Below are 25,716 nucleotides of genomic sequence, written 5' to 3' on the forward strand. Positions count from 1 at the left end.
AAATGTTTGTATATAATACACTCTGAATATTCCTCCATATCACTAAATATTATCCTGTAATGCCATTTTAACAGCTGGTATTCAATGCTTGTATTGTATCTCTAATTATGTAATGGATTCTACGTTGTTAAAAATTTTGGTTACTTAATGGAGGAATAGAAAACAAAACAAAACATCACATGTTCTTGCTTATAAGGGGGGCTAAACACTGAGTACACATGGACATAAATATGGGAACACTCCACACTAGGGACTACTAGAAGGGGAGGAAGACAGGGGGATGTGGGTTGAAAAACTACCTGTTGGGTACCAAGTTCGCTACCTGGGTAATGGGATCTATACCCCAAACTTCAGCATCACACAGTATTCCCATGTAGCAAACCTGCAAATGTACCCCTGTGTCTAAAATGAAAGTTGAATATTTTTTAATTTTTTTTTTTTTGCTATCATAAAACACGTAACAATGAACAACCACATATATGCATTCTTCTGCACTTTCCCACTTACATCCTATGGACAAAATTCCTTGAAGTGCAATGCATTCCCAGCTCACATTTCAGGCATTTATTTAATACTACACTACCTACTGCTGTGTGGTCTCCCGAAAAGATGTGTGACAATCTGTGTATCCTCCTGTGCTGCATGAGTGGGCATTTCACCCCATCCACAGCTAATGGGGTGGTAAATAACAGTGACTTTTAAGAGATGGAAGAGGAAATAATTTGTAAAGTACCATGGCTGCAGAGAAAACTGAAGTCTTCCTTTCAAAGAGAAAAAAGAAACAACAGGTCTACCATCCACACTGTGATTCACATACATTTGACAGATAATTGTCAGCTATACTTTCTGTGTTGCTTTCTTTAGCAGCTTGGAAGACCCAAGTGGAAGACACAACCCTTGCCAGTCGATAGAGTACTACTAGCCATGCATAGAGAAGGTCAGCAAGTCACCCCATGAAACAGAAAAGGGGAAATCAGTGTGTGGGGCAGAGAGTCCACATTGCAGGCAGGAGGTACCCTTGAGGTGTGAGCTGGCAGAGAAACCATATGAGAAACAAGCTTAGTTGGACCCTTCTATTGATGCTTGATTTTGCCTTGTACATATTTCACTAGCTAAAAAGACTAATAGGTATCCAACATAATAGTATTTGCTCCAAAACATTAAATTCACCAATGTATGACTGTTTTTCAATTAGGGCTTCATGTATCCTTATTTTTGAAAAGTTTCTCTTTCCATTATGTGATAATAAACAATATGTTTAGGAGTTTCATTTCTGTGGCAAAAAGAACGCTTTGCTTACTTCATGGGTCTCACACCAGGGCAGGTGGGAATTGAAGAAGCCAAAGCAAAATCATGTAACCATGTGAAAGCCAGACTCCTTTTTTATAGTGAAATGTTTAAAAACAAAAAACAAAACAAAACTATTTTGGCTTAAATGCATAGTTTTCAATGTATATGCAAACTGTAGGGGAAAGAAAGATACCAAATCTTTTTTTTTTTTTTTGGAGACACAGTGTCGCTCTGTTGCCCAGGCTGGAGTGCAGTGATGTGATTACAGCTCACTGAAGCCTGGCCCTCCTGGGCTCAAGCTATCCTCCCACCTCAGCCTTCCTAGTAACTGAGACTACAGGTACGTGCCATCACACTCAGCTAACTTTTTAGTCTTTTTTGTAGAGGTGGAGGTCTCACTATGTTGCCCGGGCTGGTCTCAAACTCCTGGGCTCAAGTGATTCTCCTTCCTCAGCCTCTCAAAACACTGGGATTACAGGCATCAGCCACCAGGCTTGGCCCCAAATCTTTTTTTTTTTTTTGAGACGGAGTCTCGCTCTGTCACCCAGGCTGGAGTGCAGTGGCGCAATCTCGGCTCACTGCAAGCTCCGCCTCCCGGGTTCACGCCATTCTCCTGCCTCAGCCTCTCCGAGTAGCTGGGACTACAGGCGCCCGCCACCATGCCCGGCTAATTTTTTTGTATTTTTTAGTAGAGATGGGGTTTCACCGTGGTCTCGATCTCCTGACCTCGTCATCCGCCCGCCTCGGCCTCCCAAAGTGCTGGGATTACAAGCGTGAGCCACCGCGCCCGGCCGGCCCCAAATCTTTAAAATATTCCCTATGCCCCTTTCCTTTCTTAAAAAATGCCAATCTTGATTGGATTTCCCCTCACTCCTTCATGTAACAATGTTACATATTTTCCCATTTTGGCACTCCACACCAAAGCCTCTGAAACAGAGAAAAGCCCCCAATGTAAATACAGTTATTGTTGTTGCTATAAAAAAAGCCATCCATGGAGGTATAAAGCTTACCTAAAGCAAACATAATTTTGACACCAATCTTTCCTTTTTAAGACTGCGTGCTTTAACTTTTTCCTACTAAAACTGTTGCTAGTAGCATTACTTCTGTTTCATGCACTCACAATAAGTCATAGAAGGCCCACTTTCCTGCCTCTTCTATAAAACTGGCAACAATGATGTTAATTGTGCATGAAAAATATATTAAAACTGTAAATCATCTCTATTTTCGAGCAGGATGCAAGAAACAGATGTAAAGTAACAAATCAACTGCTGTTTCTTTTGCCCGTATTTGGCCAGAGGCCATTATTTTAAAAGCACAAAATTGGAGCCCACTTTCATCAATTAGGCCTTATTCTTTGGCTCTTGAATCTAATCAAGAACATGTAAAATGTATCCCCAATCCCATAGTAATGAGCACTGATTAATTTTGTTAATAGTGGTGGAAGGTTCTTTTTATGGCGCATTCTTTAGAGTATTCATATATGTGGACATTTTTGTGCCAACTGTATATAAAGGAAACCGAAACATTTCTTTTTGATGCTTTCTTCTCACTATAATTATGGCGTAGTGTTTGTCACTTCCTAATGGCTACAGCAAAATTCTGCTTTCTATTCCAAGCAATAGTAAATGCATGTTTTTCTGCAAAGATGAAAAGATGATCTTTTATTTTTAAATATACCTATGGATACGCTTTTAGAGTCTCGCCATGCCAATCAATTTCAGAGAATATCACCGATAAATAATATTTTGCAGCCTAACTTAGAGAGCAGAAACAAACATAAACTATATTTACCAAAAGACTATTCATGCATTTAAAAAAAGAAATAATTACAACAAAGATCTCCTATCTTCCCTGTATATGTTACTCTCCCCTTCAAATGTTCCATGTCTTGATAAATTAGCATGGCATGCTAATCATCTGATAAACTAATCCAATGGTCAGCTTGTTCCATATCTAATCCATTCTCACTTCTTTGATGGCTCTTGGAAATGAGATGGCCATACGCTAAATAAATAAGTCTTTGGTGTTCAGAAATTCAGGCAGTGTGCTAAGATAATGTAGGGGCCAATCACCCCTCTGCAGAATAAATCAAATTACACCCTCTAGATGTCTGCTTAGGCCGAATCAAGCAAGTTAACAAATAACTGGCAGTCTCTGAGTCATTAATCTCAAAAGGCAAATCAGAGATTGTCACTTTGCTGCTTAAAAATGTTCCTTCATGGGACTCCAGCTGTCAACATGATAATTCCCAAATAGGATCAATGAGATAATACATGCACACCAACTTCTGTAGCTTTGGAGCACTTTGGGGATGGTCAAGAACTGTGCATTGTAGAACTTGTCCCTTTTCACTGTCCCATTGGTGCTCCATTGCAATTTGGTGCCAATCTGTCTGCACAAGCATTTGTTCAATCGCTCCACATTCTTCAGTGTTCCCCAAGCACAACAATTTTCTCAGATTCTCTTCTTCTATAGGCTTCTAGAGTCTACCTCATGTTTTCTCTACCTCAGTACTGTTCACATTAGGGGCCAGATGATTCCAAGGGGTGGAGGCTGTCCTATGCACTGTAAGATGTCTAGTGGCATCCCTTGCCTCCATTCCCAGTAACACACTCCATACTCACAACAAACAACAATGTCTTCCCACATTGCCAAATGTACGCTGGAAGCAAACCTGTCCCCTCCCCGAAGTTGAGAACCACTGATATACACTGGGAATTAAAAACTGAGTAAGACAATGCTTTGACTTAGAGCAGGGTTTCACAACAACAGCACTGTGGGAATTTGGGGGCTGGATGATTATGTTCGTTGTGAGGGCTGTACTGTGCATTGTAGGATGTTTAGCAGCATCCTCTGCCTTCTAGATGTCAGGAGCACACACTGCCCAGATGGGATAATCCAAAATATCTCCAGACATTGCTGACACCCCCTTGCCAGTTGAATCTAGAATCAGTAAGTAAAAAACGATTACACATGCACAATACAGAGCCAAGTATCTCAATATCAGAACTACTGACATTTTGGACTAGATAATTCTCTGCTGTGTGAGTCGTTCTTCTGCATTTTACGATGTTCAGCAGCATCTCTGGTCACCACCTACTCCATGTCACTAGCACCTCCCCAGTTGTGACAACCAACAATATCTCTAGACATTGTCAAATGTCCCTTATAGTGGGTCCAAAATTGCTTTTAGTTAAGAATCTCTGCTGTGTCTAACAACATTCTTCCATGTCTTCAAAACGCCATTGGAAATATCTCCACAACCGCTAAACCCATCTGAGAGCTCCAGAGTTGGCTGTCCTGTCTTCCCCCAACAACTTGGACTCATCCCTCCTTTATTCATCCTTGCCCCAGTCCAGCATCATTGCTCCCTGTAGGTCCCCAAGGTAATGTCAATTCCTCAAGGCAGCCATTCAGACATGTGGATCAGCAGCTAGCACACTTGGCTCACTGAGTGATGAGAGGATGGTGTGAGTTCTCCTAAGATGGTAAAAATGGAGACAGGAGGGCATTCATTGTGTCAAAAGCAGCAGTTGAGTTTCGAACATAGTAAGTTTGAAACGTCTCTAAGGTGGTTCTGTTTGTATGGAGTCTGGGGGAGCAAATAAGATTGACACACAGAAACAGACCATCACCACAATCATTATTATCGCCATAAATTATCATCACAATAATTGTTATCTTCATTGCTATCATCATCATAACCATCACCATCACCATCATCATTATCACCATCATCATTATCAGCATCATCATCATTACCATCACCTTCACCATCGTCATCATCATCACCTTCACCATCCTCATCATCACCATCATCACCAAAATCACCATCACCTTCACCATCCTTATCATCACCATCGTCACCATCACCATCATCACCATCATCACCACCATCATCATCATCACCATCATCATCACTATCACCATCACCATCTTCATCATCACCATCATAACCATCATCGTCACCATCATCATCATCTAGTAGTAGTAAGGTATAATTGTGTATATTTATTCATATTTTGATGGATTGTGTTCTCTGGCCACTGGGCTGACAGTGTTTTGTTTACATTGATTTGATTTTAAAGATCTACACCTAATAATTCCTTGTTGCACACACACCTCCTAATTTAATTGAACACAGACATACTTTGCAACTATTTCATCTTGAAGGTCACTTCAGAAAATTATCTTGCATAAGCCATATGGACCATGGTTTTAAAATCGGGCTTTTATCATTTTTTCCTAATTGGTTTTTAATGACAGAAAGGAGTATCTGTTTATATGTGGATTAAAAAATATTTCATGTCCAATTTTCTGTGTCATGGATATGTACATATATAAAATTTTTGCCATCAATATCACCTCTAAGGTCACTAAAAGTCAAATTGTTGGAATCTATACCCAGATTCTGAGTCACTGGAAGCCTGGATAGAGCCCAGGAATCTGCATTTGGAAAAAAATTCATAGCAAGTCTGAAAACAATTGCTGTCTGACACGGAACTTCTGTACTCTTCCATTCATGTCTATATGGTAACTAGAAAATCCGCATGCGACTTCATGAATTTGGTCCTTTACATCAGGGGTCAGAAAACTTTTTAAAATAAAGGGTAAGATGGCACATATTGTAGACTTTGCAGGCCATATGGTCTCTTTTGCAACTACTCAACTTCGCCTTTGTAGTGTGAAAGCAGACACAGACAATACATAAATAAAAGGGCTTATTTGTGTTCCATTAAACCCTTCGCAAAAACAGCAGTGTGATAGATTTAGTCTACAGGTTATGCTGTCCACCCTTGCTTCCCATCTCTAAAAGGAGGTCAGACCCCCTTTTAGCTAAATACTTGTCCTGGTGGAGCTTCTCAGGTTTCATAAGAGCACATCTGTCAATATGCTCTCTAGCTCGACTGATGACTGAAGGATCCTGCCCTGTAATTAACTGACCATACAGTGACTACACTTCACACGGTTGGCTGAGTGCAGGACTTCAAATTCACTGTCATATGGTTTCTTTAACAACACTTAGCTAAGAGAATCTATATTAATGTCAGGCTGTAGACTTCAGCCTTGAACGTGCTCCTCTATCTGTCTGAAATGACTCTCCTCCCAGCAATTTGGTCAGTTACTGATTCTTCAAACTTCTCCTTAGTGCATTTTCACCCTCTCAGTCTGGGACACATGCTCCTCCCAGATGTTCTCACATCTCCCTAGCTTGTTGCATCATTGCATGGATTACACTAAATGATGATTCCAGTTAGTTGTGCATTTTCCCCTGTATGGTCTGCAAGGAAAGTGATGGAATGACATTTAGCAAAGTGGCCTGACAACTAGAATAATTTCAATAAATATTCACTGAGTGAATAAATAAATGAATAAACTACATGTTTGCTAATGCCTGGGACCCATATGGAAGCAAATGTTAGCAAACAATCCAATGACACTTAATGTCATAAGGATATTAGTGGTGCCTACATGGACTTACAGAGCTGCACAAGAATTGAAGACCAGGTTATATCACCAGCCTGAGAACTCACTCACAGTATAGTCTCACAAAGAAGTCTACTGAGCAGAAAGAGCAGGCTGACTGAGAAGGACTCCTTTGCTTTTTGAAGAATTCCTGGTGAGAGAACTGGAAGCTCTTTTGTCAGCCATTTGCCTAATGTTCTACAACGAAACTCTTCCCAAACTTTCACCCTGATAAACGCTTAGGCTGAAATTTGGCCAAATTCATGTTCACCAGATCGGCTCCCCAAATTGGCTTATCCTTCAGTAAACCTAACCTTTCAGTTAGAACTCTTAAAAGAGATGGCAAGCACAGCATGTTACGCCCACTCCTAAACAGCCTCATTCATTTGAGGTCACGTTTCCCATCTGGCATTAAATCTCAGACTATCGCTGATGTGCCACCAGCTGACAGCTTCCAGACCCAGGAGTGTCCCAGGAGGGTGACTCCCAACATAGAACTGCCTGGATAACATCCTAATAGAAATATCCTCATCTGTTCCTGTCACTTTATCTCTATATGTCACTAACAGCTACAGCTGCTTACAAACCAACAACAACAGCAACTAATACACAAGTTTTCGCATTTCTGAATGTCCAAGTTCCTCTTTTTAGCTGAAAAAAGGAAATATCCTAGGTAAGGTTTTGCCCCCAAGTTCATCTCCTCTTCCATAAAGCAGCCATGCCATTCTTTCTTGTTTGGTACTATTTGTAATATGAGCAACAATGGACATCAATGAGTTTTGCTTACCTAGCATTCAATTTTCCTCTGGGGAGCAATCTTACTTGCATCTACCCTAAGCCTACCGGACTTACCCAATCTCTTCCCATTTCTGAAGAGTATACATAACCCAAGCAGTCCGTATCAATTCAAGTGTCTCTTTCCAATGGATATAGACATTGGTTGGCATGCAACTAAAATTAGGCCAGTACGCATAGTTGCTAGGCCAATGTGCTTCTCTGAGAAAAGGATGACATACTAGGAAATGCTGTTGACTGCCTACCACCACCCACGGACAAGCCTCTCTAAGAAAGCCAAAGAAGAAACATGGTGCCAAAGTGCCAGATTCCTAACGGCAATGATTAGACCTGAGGACATCATTTTCGAAACTAAATGCACCGCTAGTAAATAGAACCCAAAAAATCTTCTTCTTTTCCCTTAAGTGAATTCAACCTGAATTTCTTTCACTTGCTAACTAATTGTTCCTAAGTAATTAAGGATTGCAAAGTCTCAAAATATATATCCCTCCAATGGAGACATAATATCTATGTAGAAGTTGAGTTACAATCTGGCCAAATTTGAAATCCATGTCCTTTTTTAGAAACAAGGTCTTGCTCTGTCTCCCAGGCTCATAGCTGCCATGAGCTATGATTGCAATGGTGCTATCATAGCTCACTGCAGCCTCGACCTCCTGACCTCAAGCAATCCTCCCACCTCAGCCTCCCAAGGAGCTGGGATTACTGTGCTCAGCTGAAATCCATGTTTTGCATATTATGCCACATTAGTTATTGACTGCTATGTAACAAATAACCACAAACTTAACAGCTTCAAGTAATGTATTTATTTTATGACAGTTTCTGCATATCAGGAATCCAGGCACAACCTTAGCAGGGTCCACTGCTTTGAAGTCTCTCACTGATGAAGGTGTTGCCCTGAGCTGGGGTCTCATTTTAAAGCTGAATAACTGAGGAAGGTTCGCTTCCAAACTTATGTGGTTGTTGGCAGGATCCAATGCCCTGTGGACTGCTGGACTGAAAGCCTCTGTTCCTTGCTGGCTGTTGTTTCAGAGGCAGCTCTGAGCTTCTTGCCATATGCACCTGTTCAACATGGCTGCTCTTTCATCAAAGCATGGAAACCAAGAATGCAACAAAAAGGGTATCCTAGTAAGACACAACTTATATGCTTATGTAACATAATCACGGAAGTGGTGTTCCATTATCTCTATTATATTCCATGAGATAGAAACAAATCCTATGTCCTGCCTACACTCAAGGCGGAGGGACTTACACAAAGGCAGTGTCTTTCACTTGGAAAATGCCAGCCTTGAGAGACTGGAATCCAAGACCTACTTCTCTGGTGAGCAGGGGAGATAGGACATAGCCTAAAGGCTAAAAATGTGTCAGGGGAGCTTCGCCCTGGACAGAGCAGTGGGTACTGAGAGAGGATTTTAGGAACCAAAAATGCAGACATGACCTCTTCTGGCTTCTGGCATTCTTAGGCAGCGTATGTACGCAGAATATACCTAATCCAGGCTGCATTCATTTCTGGGGCTTTGTAACTAATTACCACAAACTTGGTGACTTGAAACAAGAACACATTGTCTCACTGTTCTGGGGGAGAGTCCAAAATTAAGATGATTCCTTCTAGAGGCTCTTAAGGAAAATCCATTTCATGCTTCTGTCTTGGATTGAGTTGTTCTTGGTTCCTGGTGGTTTCCAACGTGCTATCTGGCTTAGGGATGAATCACTTCAATGTTTCCTTCCATCCTCACATGGTGTTCTCCCTGTTTCTGTCTTTGTTGTTGTGTCTCTTCTTACAAGGACACCAATTATATTGGGTTTAGGATCTTCCCTAACACAGTATGAACTCATCTTACCTTGATTACATTTGCAGAAACCCTATTTTCATTCAAATAAGGTGAAATTCCTAGGCACCAGGAGTTAAGACATAAACATTTTTTTTGAGAGACACAATTCAACCATAACACAAGTCAACTCAAAACCCATGCTAAGAGAAAACTTTACTGCCTATGACGTGGCCTGTCAAAGGTTTTAAAACACAGATTCTAACCTATGCTCTGCAGTCTTAAAATAATAATATCAAATCTCAAAGAAATTGATTCCTCTAAAGCTAGGACCTCACAATACCTTCTCATAGCTACTCAAATTTAGATAATGATGATGGTGATGACTCTGATGATATTTTTGATGACAAGTAACTACAAAACCTTAAGTTGAATGAAATGCAAGAGGAAGCTCATTTTATCCTAAGTCTTAGAATAAGCTTTCCCTAATGATGAGCTCAGTTATTTTCCAACCTATGAACTTTAATTAATTTCTTGGAAATGATTCCTTCTGCATTCCATCAAATTATAGACCACTGCATTTAAAAACAGGCAACCAGCTGCTTTCTCAAAACTATAAACCAGTTAGTTTATTGGCCATTCTATCACACATGTATGCTGCCTTCCCCCGTTGTAACACCTCAGGGGCTTGGCATTTCAGGGAAACATGCAGTAAACAGGCTCCTGGCTTGGCTGGTGACTGTTGCGCATTCAGCATCCGGTGGGAAAAAACCGAGCTTCAGCAACAAGTGGCTTTGCCTTGCTGTATATGCTGACAGTTTGTCATAGGAAGTGGAGGTATTCTATTTTCTTTTTAATTTCTAAGGCATATTATAAAATATATTACTTTTAAAATATTATAAAAACATGTGGCTTCCAACTCAATATATATAAGTCAAGAGTTTAATGCATTTGACAAAAAAAGATCTCACATAAACTCTGGGTGTATTCATAACCTGTAATGTGATGCATGAGAATAGATGCTTGACACTGAAGAGGATGCTTGCAAAAGACTACCTAGAAGGAACATACATGTTTTCTAAGACTTCCAAAGCTATATATTAGGAGAGAAAGCAAACATTCCAAATTTCTTCATCTCTGTTTGTAGAGAGTCCTCAGGTAAATATTGCCAACCCTTTCTCTGATAATGAAATTAAAAAGCTGTAAACGTCTTTATTGGTCAGGTTCAAAAAAAAAGCTGGGAGGCCAGGCACTACAGGTTCATTCATTTGTTCCATGCATTGAAGTATATGATTCATTCTTTTATCTCAAAAATGCTCTGGGTCTTCAAAGGGTTTACCGTCTACTGGGGAGGGCAGACTTGTAAAATGGTGATTAAATTCAACTTCTAGGAACTCGGGGGAGGATACTTCATCTCTGCTTAGAGTGCCAAAAGGCTAATGAACAGGAAAATACTGTATGGTGAAAGAGTTTTGGTGAAATGACCCCAAAAACTCCTTCTCCTTGGAAGATGTTATCATTCTGTGATTAATTCTAAGTTGACTCTATCGTTTCCGTCCAGGTAAATTTCCAACATGATATTCAATATACCAAAATCCCCTCTTCTAAAGCAAAACAAAAAGAAAGTATAAAATGCAAAGATCCTTGTAGAATGTGCGATGGTGAAATTTGTTCTCATTATTATCTGATTTTAGCTCAAAATTAAATGATTTGTTAACATTTTAATATTCTTGGGAAAGCTGCAGTTTTCCCTCTAAGGCTTACTTCTCTATTTTTAAATTTAAACATTTTAGAAACATGCAAAATAGTATTATAACTTGATTTCATACTAGTTATCTGGATTAGTACATTTCCAATATAAAATTATGAAAGTACTTTACTAGATTAGAAATTTGGGGGAGACTGAAAGCTTTTGTATTAATGATTTAAACACCAGGTGATAAAAAGTATATTTGAATTTGGTAAGAATGGGACCTCATGTTCTTTGATGTAACTTCATTCTATAGTCTGCTAAGAAGAAAAGATAAGCATTAGAATTAGTTTGGATGGAATTCCATTTATGAACCCTCCAATGTCACAATGTAACAATTTAAAAAATACCCAAGTGAGTATTTTGCAATGTTAAATTACAACATCATCGCACCCTCCTCCAGTTTTGTCTTAGTTTTATCTCTCCCTTCTCCCCAATTTTGCATCTTTTATGTCTCTGTGCAGCTAAAGAAGCAACAAACAAGAACCTCCATTTTAGGAAACACAGACAGCATTTCCTCACTGCACAAACATGTGTTTACACTCTGCATATTCACTCAAGGCTGGGTGAAAACCTTTCTATCAAGGATCCTCCATAGAAAACATCCACTTTCAGATTTGCCTCCATTTTCTTTTCCCTGAAATCCTAAAGCAGTTGCTGAAGACATTGTGCTTTTTATGAAACATTGGTTTAGTTGGGTCACATATCAATGGGGCTTTCCCACTCACTTTTCCAGCAGTGGGTTTAGATCTCTCCAGATACCCACTTAGACTCACCCAAGGCCATGTCTATGCTGATTGCAAATAATGATTTATCTACTAATAATTTTTTTTTTTTTTTTTTGAGACGGAGTCTCGCTCTGTTGCCCAGGCTGGAGTGCAGTGGTGCGATCTCGGCTCACTGCAAGCTCCGCCTCCCGGGTTCACGCCATTCTCCTGCCTCAGCCTCTCCGAGTAGCTGGGACTACAGGCACCTGCCACCACGCCCGGCTAATTTTTTGTATTTTTAGTAGAGACGGGGTTTCACCGTGGTCTCGATCTCCTGACCTCGTGATCCGCCCGCTTCGGCCTCCCAAAGTGCTGGGATTACAAGTGTGAGCCACCGCGCCCGGCTTTATTTACTAATAATTTTTAAATGAGTTATCTAAAATGCCTCTAAAGAAAATAAGGAATGGAAAAGAGAAAAAAATACCCAAAGAGTCTAGATTGGAATTAGGAGATCAATAGTGTCATTGGCCCGACTGGAGGCTAAAGTCCATATGTGACAGGCAAATGGGATGTTAGGTGAATATTAGATGTTCCCTTGTTGAGTGAATGATTATGTCATAAAAGACAGAGAAGAGAGTAGAATGTAGCTAAAGACATCCATTTTAAGAAAGAAGAAAAGGAGTGTTCAAGAACCTACAATTTTCGTACCTTGTTGAAACCCACCAGAAGAGCTCCTTTGCCTGAGATAAATCAGTACCTGCTGCATTCTTTCTTTCTGATGGCAACAGTCACTTTCCCTGAGGCAAACTTGAAGACCATGCAGACACTATGCACAGTAGACCAAGAGGATGTCTGGCTTGAAGGAGACTTTGGGATGTTTGGGGTTTCAGAGGGGAAGAGGATATAGTTTAGGTGTTGTATAACGTGGCATTTCCCAGAAAATTGTAACATGTTTGATCTTAACTGAATTGTGGATATTTCTCCTACCGGCTTTCCTTCAAAAGCATTCACACACAGACACAAACATACACACACACACACACACACACCACAGACCACATACCAATGCCTACCTTCACCATCAAAAGTCATCATCAGATACGTGAAGTCTAACAAGGAAATGTTTCTCTTTTCTTTCTTTTTTAGATACAGGGTCGCACTGTGTCACCCAGGCTGGAGTGCACTGCTGTGACCTCAGCTCACCACAGCCTCGATCTCCCACGCACAAGTGATCCTCCCGCCTCATCCCCTCAAGTAGCTGGGACTACAGGCCAGCGCCACCATGCCCAGCTAATTTTTTTTTTTTTTTTCTGGTAGGGACAGGGTTTTGTCATGTTGCCCAGGCTGGTCTTAACTCCTGGACTCATGCAATCCACCCACCTAGACCTCCCCAAGTGCTAGGATTACAAGAGCAAGCCACCACTTTCTAATTTGTGGAAATCTGGACCTGATTCTCTGAACCTCAATATAGAATATTAGACTGAAATAATAAGGTGGAGACTACACTGTCTCATCTTTGCTTTATTTTACCAGCAGCTATTGCATGAAGAGATCACTCCTGTGGAGTTTTTCCCTCCGGTTGCCTTGCCTTTAAGCTGACTGTGTGATTTAGGTAGGTCTGATTTATTTACTGAGAGTGGATGTTTTTGATCTCACAAACTCTCTGTGGCTCTCAAATCTGGAGCTCACAACTTCTCAATTTCTGTTTGCAGTTTGGCTGTGACTGCACCAAGGAAAGGGGTCCTTAAACATAAAGACAAAATGTTAAACTAACTCATTATGAAAACAGCCTGGTTTTAGGAGAACCAACAGTCTAGCAAGATCGGATCTACTCTCAACGATGGCTTCCAGTACCCCACTCAGGCAAACAATCTTCCAATGAAAGATAAAGCCATGGGATTAACATTCAATTAACATGACATCAAAGTCTTAATATGCACTAATCTTATCTATTTTATAATTATTTCTTATATAGTTGTTTACTCCCAAATCACAATAATTCTAAAAAAAATTCATAGGATGTATAATCATATTACTCTTATTTTTAATAGCTGAGGACACTAAATATTTAAAGGTTAAATGACTTGGCTAGGCCAGGCATGGTGGCTCACACCTGTAATCCCAGCACTTTGGGAGGCCGAGGCAGGAGGATCACCTGAGGTCAGGAGTTTGAGCCTGGCCAACATGGCGAAACCCCATCTCTACTAAAAATACAAAAATTAGCTGGGTGTGGTGGTGGGCACCTATAGTCCCAGGTACTCGGGAGGCTGAGGCAGGAGAATCACTTGAACTTGGGAGGTGGAGGCTGCAGTGAGCAGAGATTATACCACTGCACTCCAGCCTGGGTGAGAGAGCGAGACTGTCTCAAACATAAAAAATAAAATTAAAAAAATAATAAATAATAAAAATTAATAGCTTGGCTAAAATAGTATGGAAAATAAATAACAGTGTTCAAACCAGCAATATTAATTGACAACAAATAAGACTACAACATCTTAGGAAGCAAGACTCCACAAATAAATAATGAGCTAATTGTTTTAAATGGCCAAATGTTCCAGTGGACTAGCTGTACCTAAAGTTTCTATCTCTGACAATTTCTAAAAAAAAATTCTTGTGATATGCACTATGTGAAAATTTGATTTTTAATATATTCTAGGTAATCTGTATTTGTTCAAATTATGACAAGAATCTAAATTGCAAATTGAATTGAATTAAAATTCATGTATTGGAAGATTATGTACATAAGGGAAAATGTTGTTTGTTAGGAAAAGATATTTCTTAAGTATTCAAACAGGCATAATTCATACTACTAAATAGTATTATTCCGAACATATGTAACTTCTAAACCCTCAATAAGATTATTACTCAGTATTCAAATTGCTGAAAGCTTTTTGAGCTGGGGGAGAGACACATGCTATCAGAAATCCACTCCAGTTTAACTGTGCTTACAAAATATACTAAATATTTTTCAATTAATCCGTGTCAGGGAGATCTTTAATAATCTTTCATAATTATCTTATAAGCTGTGTCTACACAATGTCAAACATCCAACTGACAGATGAAAACTGGAGTAATTTAATTATTTTCACCTAGTTGCATGTTGATGTTGATTGGTTAAAACATCTGTCTCACTGTGTTAACACAGTTTTCGTTTTTCACCTGTATTCTGTGACTATATGCGTACAATTGGACTTTGTGTGTCTAGACAAGAAGAGAAAGAAAATTAATTTCTCTTTAATCTCACACACAAAGAATGGTGTTACTGCCTTTTGACGGTTTAAGGGACTTTTCCAAAAAACTTAATTCTAATCCTTTCCTAGTGATTAATTTCTCTAATTCACATATGCTCAAAATCCATTTGATAACACAGGCTCAAAAGGACTAAAGTTAGGAATAAAGCAGAATGATAATAGTCGGCTCTTTTTAAAAATGTTATTCCTCCCAAAATTCCCTTTTGTTAAAACCATACTAGAAACTGCCAGAAATGATGGGCTATTGGCCTTACTTCTTAAGCTTACCCCTCTACTACTACAATAGTTATGTCACAGACGATCAACATTTATTAAGCCTAGACTAATATACATACCAGACCCACTATGCACATGCAATTTTGCTGAAATTTTCGGGTTCCCTTTTCTGTTACTAATGATGCTGCACTAACATCAGATTACAGGGTGCTTGTATGTGCTGGCTACTAAGCACTTTATATGGATTAAAACCTTAAACCTCTCAGCCGCCTCTATTTTAGACATAAGGACACTGTGGCCCAAGCAAGCTGGGTCACTTGCCCATAATGACTGATCTGCTAAGGGGCTAAACTGGCATTTCATCTCCAGCAAACAAGTTTTGGTTGGAGGAGGAAACAAGGTGTACCTTGAAAAGGTCAGAGAATCACTTTGCCCAGAAGAGACCACAGCTTAAGGTGTAGCCAGAAGGAGTGGAAAACACAGGATTTTGTCAGCAGTGCTTGTAAGTAGGAAAATAAGACATGTAAAGGTGCAGCCGCGATCTTGAGTGAAACTCTATGGAGACAGATGAGGAAAGAACAATTTGGGTATTTTGTTGTATGTCATTCAAAGCCATCTACTCTGGAAATCTGTTATAGCTTCCTGAAAAAATTTTAAAAGACCCTTTGGTATCTTTCTGTGTCAAAACAGTATTATCTTTTGAATATACCATTTAGGACAATTTGCCGTGAGGCTGTATTAACATGATGCAAAATGTCAAATCTGCAAAATGTCACTGGGCGTGGTGGCTCACACCTGTAATCCCAGAACTCTGGAGTTTGAAATGAAAGGATCACTTGAGGCTAGGGTTCCGGACCAGTCGGGGCAACATAGGAAGGCTCCAACTCTTTAAAAATTTAAAAACTAGCCAGTCATGGTGGCTGAAAATTGTAATGTAAATCTAATAGGGGATAATTTTTCATCGTTTCTTTTTTAAAAAATCTGCCACCATTTTCTAATTTGCAGACACCTGGACATGCTTCTTCTCTGAACCTCAATATAGTAGTCTCAGCCTGTAGTCCCAGACACTCAGGAGGCTGAAGTTGGGGGATCACTTGCGGCCAGGAGTTTGAGGCTGCACTGAGCTATGACTGTGCCACTTCACTACAGCATGGGCCACAGTGCAAGACCCCGTTCAGAGACAGGGTACCTATCTCTCAAATTTTTAAAAAATACATTTTTAAAAAATCTGAAAAATGTCTGCCCTAAAATAAGAATTGATATGATCTCCTTAGCATGCTTGAGCAAGGTAGAAAGCTCTAAGTGCCCAAGGGTGTTTTCAACTAGAAATTCTTGGAAGTAGAATCCCAGAATAGAGAGGGGTCCAGAAGGCCCGAAACCAAACAACTTCAGAGACTCTGAACTTTTATTTGTTTTCAGAGGAATACTTCATTATGAATTTCAAATATTATTACAGGGTGATAAAACTCTTCCTTAGTTTTCTATTACCACTAAGACAAATCTCCACAAACTTAGTAAGCTTGGAACAGCACACATTTATTCTTTTACAGTTCTAAGATCAGAGTTTCTTCCATGGGGCTAGAATCAAGGTGTCGGCAGGGCTGTCGGGCTCCTTTCTGGAAGCTCTAAGGAAGAATCTGTTTCCCTGTCTCTTCGGCTTCTAGAGGCTGCCACCTGCATTCCTTTCTCCTGGCTCTCTCATATTCAAAGCCAGCAATGTCCAGGTATCTCTTTCTCACGGTGCTTTACAACAACTCTGATCTCCTCTTGAGTCTTCTGCATCCACAGTGGAGGGTCTCTGTTAATATATATGAGAATCCAGGATAGATTCTCCCTATTGGAAGGTCTGCTGATTAGCAAACATAATTCAATCGGCAACCTTAATTCCCCTTTGCCATCTGAAGTCATTATTTACGGCAGAGTACTGAAGAAGTCAGGTGCCATGCCTCCAACCTATTCCCAGGTTCCAGGAATGGGCGAGTTGGTTGGGGGGTGGGGGTGGAGGGCGGTGCTTGCACATCTCTCAGGGACCATGACTTTTCTGCCTGCAAGTACCTATCTCTCAAAATTAGGAATGCTTGTATCTCTCGCAATCTCAGCCTCTAAGGCATGTCTGGCATATAATCGATGCTCAAAAATATTTTGGACAGTGAAGTGAAGTAGTGCCTGCTCATTCCAGACACCTTGTGGTGAGAACTGTCCTTCTCCCCCTGCCAACTGGCATACCCAAGAACAGCCCAGTTTTATCTCTTCTTACTCCTGAATCAAGTGGGCCAATCAAAACCTTGCCCTGGGATTTTTAGTATGGAATTATGGAACTTTGTCCCTCACTGGTGGTACTGAGAAAAACAAAATGCAACTAACAAAAACTGCAGAGAACCCTCTTACCGCCATTTAAAGCAAGCCTATTTCCAGAAAGAAGCAAAGAACCAGGCATGAAGATTGGTGATGTCCTTGGATTCATTGCTTCCAGGTGCGTCTAAAGTCTAGCTGCATCCCTGCCATTCTCCCAATCTGATTTCTCAACTTTTACAATAAGTTTGGATATCCCATAGCCCTTCTAATAAATTTCCATTTTTTCCCTCAAAGTCAGATTGAGGCTATGTTGCCTTCTACCATTTGAACACAAACATCTCTTGACTAATGCAGAATGCCAGAAAAGTTTGTAAGACCCTCAGAAAAGACGGGAGCTATTCAAGGATGAAAACCATGCTATAAATTATATCTTGAATTAGATCCAGTGGTATCTGTAAAAGAAGCGAATACATTTTCTTTTTGTAAAATCGCCAGCAAAGCCGGTTGATTTTCCAGCTTCTTTCCCTGTTGTTCTCCTGCCACCCTTTCATCTTAGGTAGCTTGTCTACCCTAGAAAGTATAGGGTCAGCAGCTGTGGATAACATAAAAACATTTATGGGCCCAGTGCAATGGCTTATGCTGGTAATCCCAGCATTTTGGGAGGCCGAGGTGGGAGGATCACTTGAGCCCAAGACCAGCCAGAGCAACATAGTGACACCCCATCTCTACAGAAACTAAAAAGATTAGCCAGGTATGTTGGAGTGCACCTGTAGTCCCAGCTACTCAGGAAGCTGAGATGGAAGGATCCCTTGAGCCCAGGAGGTTGAGGCTGCAGGGAGCTACGAGTGCACCACTGTACTTCACCCTGGATGACAGAGCGAGATCCTGTTTCTAAAAGGAAAAAAAAAAAAGAAAGAAATTTCAAGATGTGGCACTGCCAGAAACAGCCCATGCTAAAGCACAGCTTCTGTTACCATGCCACGCTTAACACCCAAGTAGTAACAACAGCAACGATTGACACCAAGCTGCTTAACATAGATTTGTGTGTTCAAATGTTCCATTCATCAGATACTTTAATAGATGAATCCCTTCCATCACCCATATATTCTTCATGGCACAGCTCAACAACTTAACAGCTTCCATCAAGTTTTTCCTCAAAAAATAGCTTGTCCCTGAGCTGTCACAGAGCTTTCTTTGTTCCCTAACTAGGATGCTCTGGCTTATTATCTACCTCTCGGTTTATTAACTGTGCAAACTCCTACAGGTCATTGTCCATGTCGTGTCTGTTTATAGTTCATCATAAAGCTCCATGCTTTCACCAAATAGGTCCTCAATCTACAATCATGGCAAGCTTACTTAAGTCATAGTATTCAAAGTGTCAGCTGTCATCTTGGGGGAAAAAGATGATAGGGACACCCTGCATTCAATAATCTGTTCTTTTTTAGTATCTTCCTTTTTCAATTGTATTGCTAGCAAAAAAAAAAAAAAGAACCTAAAATTTCACTTTTCTAGAAATCATAATGGCATTTGCTGTTATGCTACAATGAAAATACAATGATAATGAGTGGTGTTTTGTTTTGTTTTGAGAGGGATTCTCACTCTGTCGCCCAGGCAGGAGTGCAGTGGTGCGATCTCGGCTCACTGCAGCCTCCCTCCACCTCTAGAGTTCAAGTGATTCTCCTGCCTCAGCCTCCTAAGTAGCTGAGATTACAGGCGCACACCACCATGCCTAGCTAATTTTTTGTATTTTTAGTAAAGACGGGGTTTCACCATATTGGCCAGGCTGGTCAGGAATTCCTGACCTCAAGTGATCCACCCACCACGACCTCCCAAAGTGCTGGGATTAGAGGCATGAGCCACCGTGCCTGAGCGATAATGACTTTCATTTATATTTTCCTTTATATTTCCCAGTGTTTTTAGTCCCATGATGAAGAATGGAAGGGCTTCTCACCCCTGAAATCTTTCAAGAATAAGACCTTAAGATGTATGTCCAAGGATCCAGAGAGAAAGAGCAGGTGTAGGTCACTCAGGAAGTGGTTCCATGGCTCTGTCCTGGACTCACTTGTGGCTCTTTCTCCTCCAAGTTTTATATTTAATATAATATCTTGTCTGAGCAACTCCTTCAAAACGTGTCTTTTATTTTTCCCTTACTTTTTAACCTCACTTCTAAACAGTACCACTGGTTCTCATTAAAAACCTTAAGTGTTTCCATAACTCATCTTTCTGTGTTCAGTCTCCTTGGGGACCAAGAGGAATCACGAACTGTACTGCCACCCCCTCATGTATGAACTCAGGCGGACTTAGTATGTGAGACTGGAACTTCTCAGCTTGACTTTCACAATTTATGTTTAATCAAGCTAACAAGCCACATTCTGCACTGCTTCCTCAACACAGTCACTCAGTCACTCTCTCTCTGCGCGCTCTCTCTCTCTTTCTGACACACACACACACACACACACACACACACACACACACACAATCAGGCAGATTCGGTCATTCGGTCTCCAACTGTTCCTTGTCAACAATGGCCCACGTGTCCTACTAGAGCTTCCGACTGGCTTAACTGACTTTGACCTTATTTGAGCACCTATCAAAAGGTTAAATACGCAATTCAAGTTAATTAATTAGCCTGTTGTCTAACAACAAAGAGAAATTAATAACCTATGAAAACTTAAATAAAGAAATTTGTAAGGTAGGAAATAGTTCTAAAGAGCCAAGCCTAAGTTTAGTAGATCATGATGCCAGTTTAAACGAAAAGACTCACCTTCAGCACGACCTGATTTATTTTAAATGGAATTATAAAAAGTATTGCTTTCTACAGAAAAAAAATATATGTTTCATAAACTATTGTACTACGAAGAAATTTCCAACACTTTTCCTCATGCAAGTTAGTTCTTAAATGTAAGGACAAGTACGTAATTAAAATAGTCTAATTTTGTATTTTTAATATACCTACACATTTTATGAAAGTAGTAACAGAAATTTGAGCCAATCTGATCAAGGCAGAAAGACAAAGCTAAACAAAAAAAAGTAGATTTTTGTTGTTGGTGGTGTGTAGATTTGTCTTTCTGGCTTTATCAGACTGGTCAGAGTGGAATTTTGAATTCCTAATAATCATATTGCTTTCTATCCTGCTAAATAAAAGCATTGATCTGAATTGAGATACTGTCTAAGAGAAGGCCTTTGGAGAGAATCAGCATGATGCCAACATTTCAATATGTTGTTGTGGATGCGGAGTTCATTCATTTAGTGAATAACCAATAATTAAATATCTAAAGCTGCCAGGCGCGGTGGCTCACGCCTGTAATCCCAGCACTTTGGGAGGCCGAGGCGGGCGGATCACGAGGTCAGGAGATCCAGACCACGGTGAAACCCCGTCTCTACTAAAAATACAAAAAATTAGCCGGGCGTGGTGGTGGGCGCCTGTAGTCCCAGCCACTCGGAGAGGCTGAGGCAGGAGAGTGGCGTGAACCCTGGGGGGCGGAGTCTGCAGTGAGCTGAGATGGTGCCACTGCACTCCAGCCTGGGTGACAGCGAGACTCCGTCTCAAAAAAAAAAAAAAAATCTAAAGCTCTGCGTTCATTCGTTCTTTTTTTTTTTTTTTAGACGGAGTCTTGCTATGTTGCCAGGCTGGAGTGCAATGGCGCGATCTCGGCTCACTGCAACCTCCACCTCCTGGGTTCAAGCGATTCTCCTGCCTCAGCCTCCCGAGTAGCTGGGATTACAGACATGCGCCACCATGCCCAGCTAATTTTTGTATTTTTAGCAGAGACGGGGTTTCACCATGTTGGCCAGGATGGTCTCGATCTCCTGACCACGTGATCTGCCTGCCTCGGCCTCCCAAAGTGCTGGGATTACAGACGTGAGCCACCGGGCCTGGCCTGCACTGGTTCTTCGTTGATAGAGTTAAGAAAACAAGCAAGCAACCAAAAATAAAAACTCCTAACCCAACAGGCTGTGACTTGTGGATGGTACAAACATGCAGGGCTGTAGCTTTGAACTCTCACCAGCAAAATTCTAAAGTTTACACATCATGGGGAGATCGATTCTACCTTTTCAGTCACTATTAGATTTCTGATTCCCTTGTCAAGATCATATGCGCATATTGCTTCAAAAAGCCTAAAGAACTAAACAAGTGGAACTGGGTTTATTATGAAGTTTGGATTACTTTTTCACTAAATAGCATTTTTCACATATTTACATTCCTCAAATTTTAATTCAATACCAAATTGCAATGAAACGGCCACACCGTTTGTAGTCTCCATCCACGCAATTGTACATACAGGGCTCTGCGGTCAGGGAGGCTAATGATTCTTTTTCATGGGTGGTCTCATTCTGTCCAACTCCTATATGAGGAGGCCTTCTATTTGAAGTGCATTCATTGTTGCCAAGGCTAGCTCTATAAAATCACCAGACTCTAGCACATCTAAAGTATTATGAAAGCAATTTTAACCCTTTGTCCTGTTTGGGGGGTTTTCTCCCCTTTTTTGTCTTCCTTTCTTTTTGGTTTTTGTTTGAATAGTTCATTATGAGAAAGATCTCAACCCAGGTGGCTGCTCAAATGAGAACCCAAATTGCTTTTGAGAGCTCTTATTCATCACACACACACACACACACACACACACACACACACACACACACACACACACAAAGAGGGACTGTTAGGCACGGAGACAGCTCAGAACACCCCATGGAAGTACAGCGTCCAAATGTCAGTTTAACTCCTTGAATCACATTCAGACCTGGACTTTATGAGATAATTGAGAGGTCTGTCACCATAACGACAAGGGCAATATGCCAGAAACTACTAATATAATGAAGCAGAATCCTTTAATTTCTTTCTCTGGGCTGTTCTTTGTAATCTCAATGACAATTTGTCATCTTAGTGACACACAACCCTGGTATGGTTTTTCATGACACTCTACTTAAACTACCTGGCATTTATATGGAGAAAGAGTAATTTGATAGATGCAAAACAATTTTGGAGATCACTCGATTAACGTCGTTGTTTATTTAGTATTTTCAGCCAAATCTTACTGAAAAACGTTTTCCAGGGATTGAAGTTTAAAAAAAAATAAAAGAAGAAATTTCTCCATAAAAGAAATTTATCACACTTTCCACAAAGAACTTTATACAAAGGACACACTCTGGTTTCTACATGAGATACATCTATCATTCCCACAAATTAACTTCCTTTCTTTCCAGGTATATTTTATTCTCTATTGTTCTTTCTCCTCATCTAAAAACGGCATATGGAAATGCTAACTGGGAAATGTGATACCATTGTGGCATACTTTAGTCTGGTTATTCTTCCGAGGAAATCTGAATTTGAAATCTATACAGACAAAATTATTCATGTTTTACTAACATTAGGTTAATATATTAAATGTTATTGTGTCTACAGACTTTCATTGTTGTTTTATATAAAAAAGAAATTTTTAAAAATACAAACGCATTCATCTCTAATGTAGCTAGAATCATCTGACTACATTTTGCCACTTGATTGCAGCGAATATTGGAAGAAAAGAACATCCAAATTTACGTTAAGAAAACTGGTTCTAAACAATGAAATCCAACCATTGTATGAACTATCCCCTGCTTGTATATTAAAAACAATCAAGTTTTTCTTTGAAAACTCAAAAAAGGTGCTAATATCTTAAGTCATTAAGGCAGAAAGAACCATTTTCTCTAGCTTGCAGTTTGCAAACTGGAGCATAATAGTGTACTTAATTCTATTATTTTTCTATCGATTCATTCCTTTACAGATGATTAAGGTATAACATGCAACATTATATGCTCATATTTATTTTCATCTGCAAATAAGCATTATAAAAAGTTAAGAAGGCAATATATGAAAATAATTAAAGTCATTATTTATAGTTTTGTCCAGTCAGTAGATGGCCCAATACATACAAGTGGAACATGTGGTAAGTTGCTGCAAGAATTGCATTTGGAATATGAAAAATAAATTAAAATAAAATAAACGGGTTATAGAAGAGATCATGCACAAGACATTATAAAACCCTCCTGGCAAATCTCTCTACACACTGCACAAGAGGTATTGTTTTCGTTCCAATGAGGTACTCACCATCTTCCGTGGGCACGTAGATGTTTAAGTAAAGGCAGTCTTCATTTTGATCTTGAACATAGGTCATCAAAGTATCCAAATTGGCGGTAAACCAGATGGGCAGCATGTCATGCAATAAGGATCTCTCATCCAGGTGCTGGGGGCACACAGCAGCAAACTGAGTAGTATTTCGGATGCCAGTCCAGGAGGACGGGGGTTCTGGGGGCTGAAACCGCCTCTCTCCGGTGGGGGGTGAGGCATAGGGGACCCCTAAGTACTGCTCCACTGGACCCAAGATCTCATTGGGTAACGGTGTTCTTAGGCCCCGGATTTTGCCATAATTTGTGTTGACAACTGGATACTGTGCTTGGCTGTCAATGAGGGTGAATTTGATGGCAAGAGCAGTTATCCACAGGAGGACATTGGAGTTTAACATGACGCAGACCGGGGTGAACAACAAAGGAAGCCATAGCAGTCCCTGGGGCCGCGACATGGTTCAAATCTGCATCCACATCCGCCGCTGTCCCAGTGATGTGGCTCCAAGGAGACAAAGCCCAGAGGCGAGCCTGCAGAGAGACAGGGCTTTCCAGGGAGCAGTAGACCTGGGAGAGACTCTCAGACTGATCACAGAGCCTGAGGTTAAGAACAAGCACAGCCGTTTTCTTGGCAGCCCATTGCGAGGAAGCAGCCCTCCCTTAATCCTGAAACTGGAGTCCAGCAACTGCAATGCTCCAAGGAAGCTGTGACCATCCAACACCTCCAGGGACAATTTCTTATGAAAACTCCAAGGCAGCCTAAAAGAGGAAGAAAGCAGACAAGAATAATGAGGCCACACGACGACCACCTAGAACACTGGCTGGCTCTTCCACGAAATCCACAATATCTCTCTATGAAATTCCTATTCATTTGTATAGAAATGTGTATAGTGCCATCTCCACATAGTAGGCAACAGCAAGAACATCACCTGTCTTTATTTATTTTGTTTATTTTAGAGATGGTGTCTTGCTATATTGCCCAAGCTGCAGTGCAGTGGTGCTCTCATAGCTCACTGCAGCCTCCAACTCCTGGGCTCAACCCATCCTCCCACCTCACCCTCCCGAGTAGCTGGGACAAGCATGCACCACTATGTCCGGCTAATTCGTTGGACTTTTTTGTAGACATCGGGTCTCCCTATGTTGTCCAGGCTGGCCTCAAGGGATCCTCCCCCTTGACCTTTCAAAGTGTTGGGATTACAGGCATGAGTCACCATGCCTAGCAGCCACCACTTGTCTTAATTCCTGCTGTACATCCTATCACCATGAACAATGCCTGGCATTTAGAAAACACTAAACAAATCTGTGTTGAATGATCAAACAGATGTTCAAGAGTTATATAGGTTATGCAGATTATAGTAACAACACCTCCCAGTTTTGCTATTGTTTACCAGACTGGTTATCAACACATGGGTACTTCCAAAACACTGTTTCTCAAATGTTTAAGGAAATTGTCACATTTTCCTAAGGAGACACGCATGGAGCTCTGAAAGTTTTCCAGTAGGAGAAAAACGGAAGCATGCATCCAAGTCAATCAGGCATCATGATGTGGATATTTATCAGGCCACAAAGGGAACATCATCAAATGAAAAGAGTGTAGACTTTGGACACAAATTCTCCTTGGTCTGGTCAAGTGCATATATATTTAGGCTACATACTTCACTGCTCTGAATCTCAGTTTCCTTGTAAAAAACTATACAAGATGGTGCATTTCCAGTACATGCTGTAGTGCTAGTCTCTTGAAGACTTCATTCATAATTAAAAGTGTTGACACAATTATCCTGACTTTCCAGTAAGCCACTGCATGCCTTAGAGGGTATCCTCTTCACCCTTCAGCCCATTTAAAAAGCTGAGGCTGCATTTGAGTTACTTTCCCATTAAGCCTGGAGTCAACTTTTAAAGGGTCACCACCTCAATTTGTCTTTACATGGATAATATAACTATCCCTACATAAGTCGCTGCTCCTGTGACAATAAAAGAATGCTGTGCAGCAATGGACAGTATGCTCAATGATCCCCTAGGAACGGAAAACATTTCACTAGGTGTTGCAAGGAGGGTGCCTTTAGCGTGTTCTTCAACTC

At 40.6% G+C, this 25,716-nt stretch overlaps 1 protein-coding gene across 3 annotated transcripts in view; it reads right to left on the reverse strand.

Moving 5' to 3' along the window:
• The window catches only part of NLGN4X (neuroligin 4 X-linked), a 357,157-nt gene that overhangs the window by 254,290 nt on the left and 77,151 nt on the right, over nucleotides 1-25,716 (reverse strand). For all 3 annotated transcript variants that reach the window (XM_032756537.2, XM_032756538.2, XM_032756539.2), the window contains exon 2: nucleotides 23,625-24,397. In XM_032756537.2, the coding sequence (XP_032612428.1) occupies nucleotides 23,625-24,096 (472 nt within the window). In that variant the 5' untranslated portion in view covers nucleotides 24,097-24,397. The remainder of the gene's footprint in view (nucleotides 1-23,624; nucleotides 24,398-25,716) is intronic.

The sequence above is a fragment of the Hylobates moloch genome, unplaced genomic scaffold, assembly GCF_009828535.3.
Source record: "Hylobates moloch isolate HMO894 unplaced genomic scaffold, HMol_V3 SCAFFOLD_7, whole genome shotgun sequence".
In the NCBI taxonomy this organism is placed as follows: Eukaryota; Metazoa; Chordata; class Mammalia; order Primates; family Hylobatidae; genus Hylobates; species Hylobates moloch.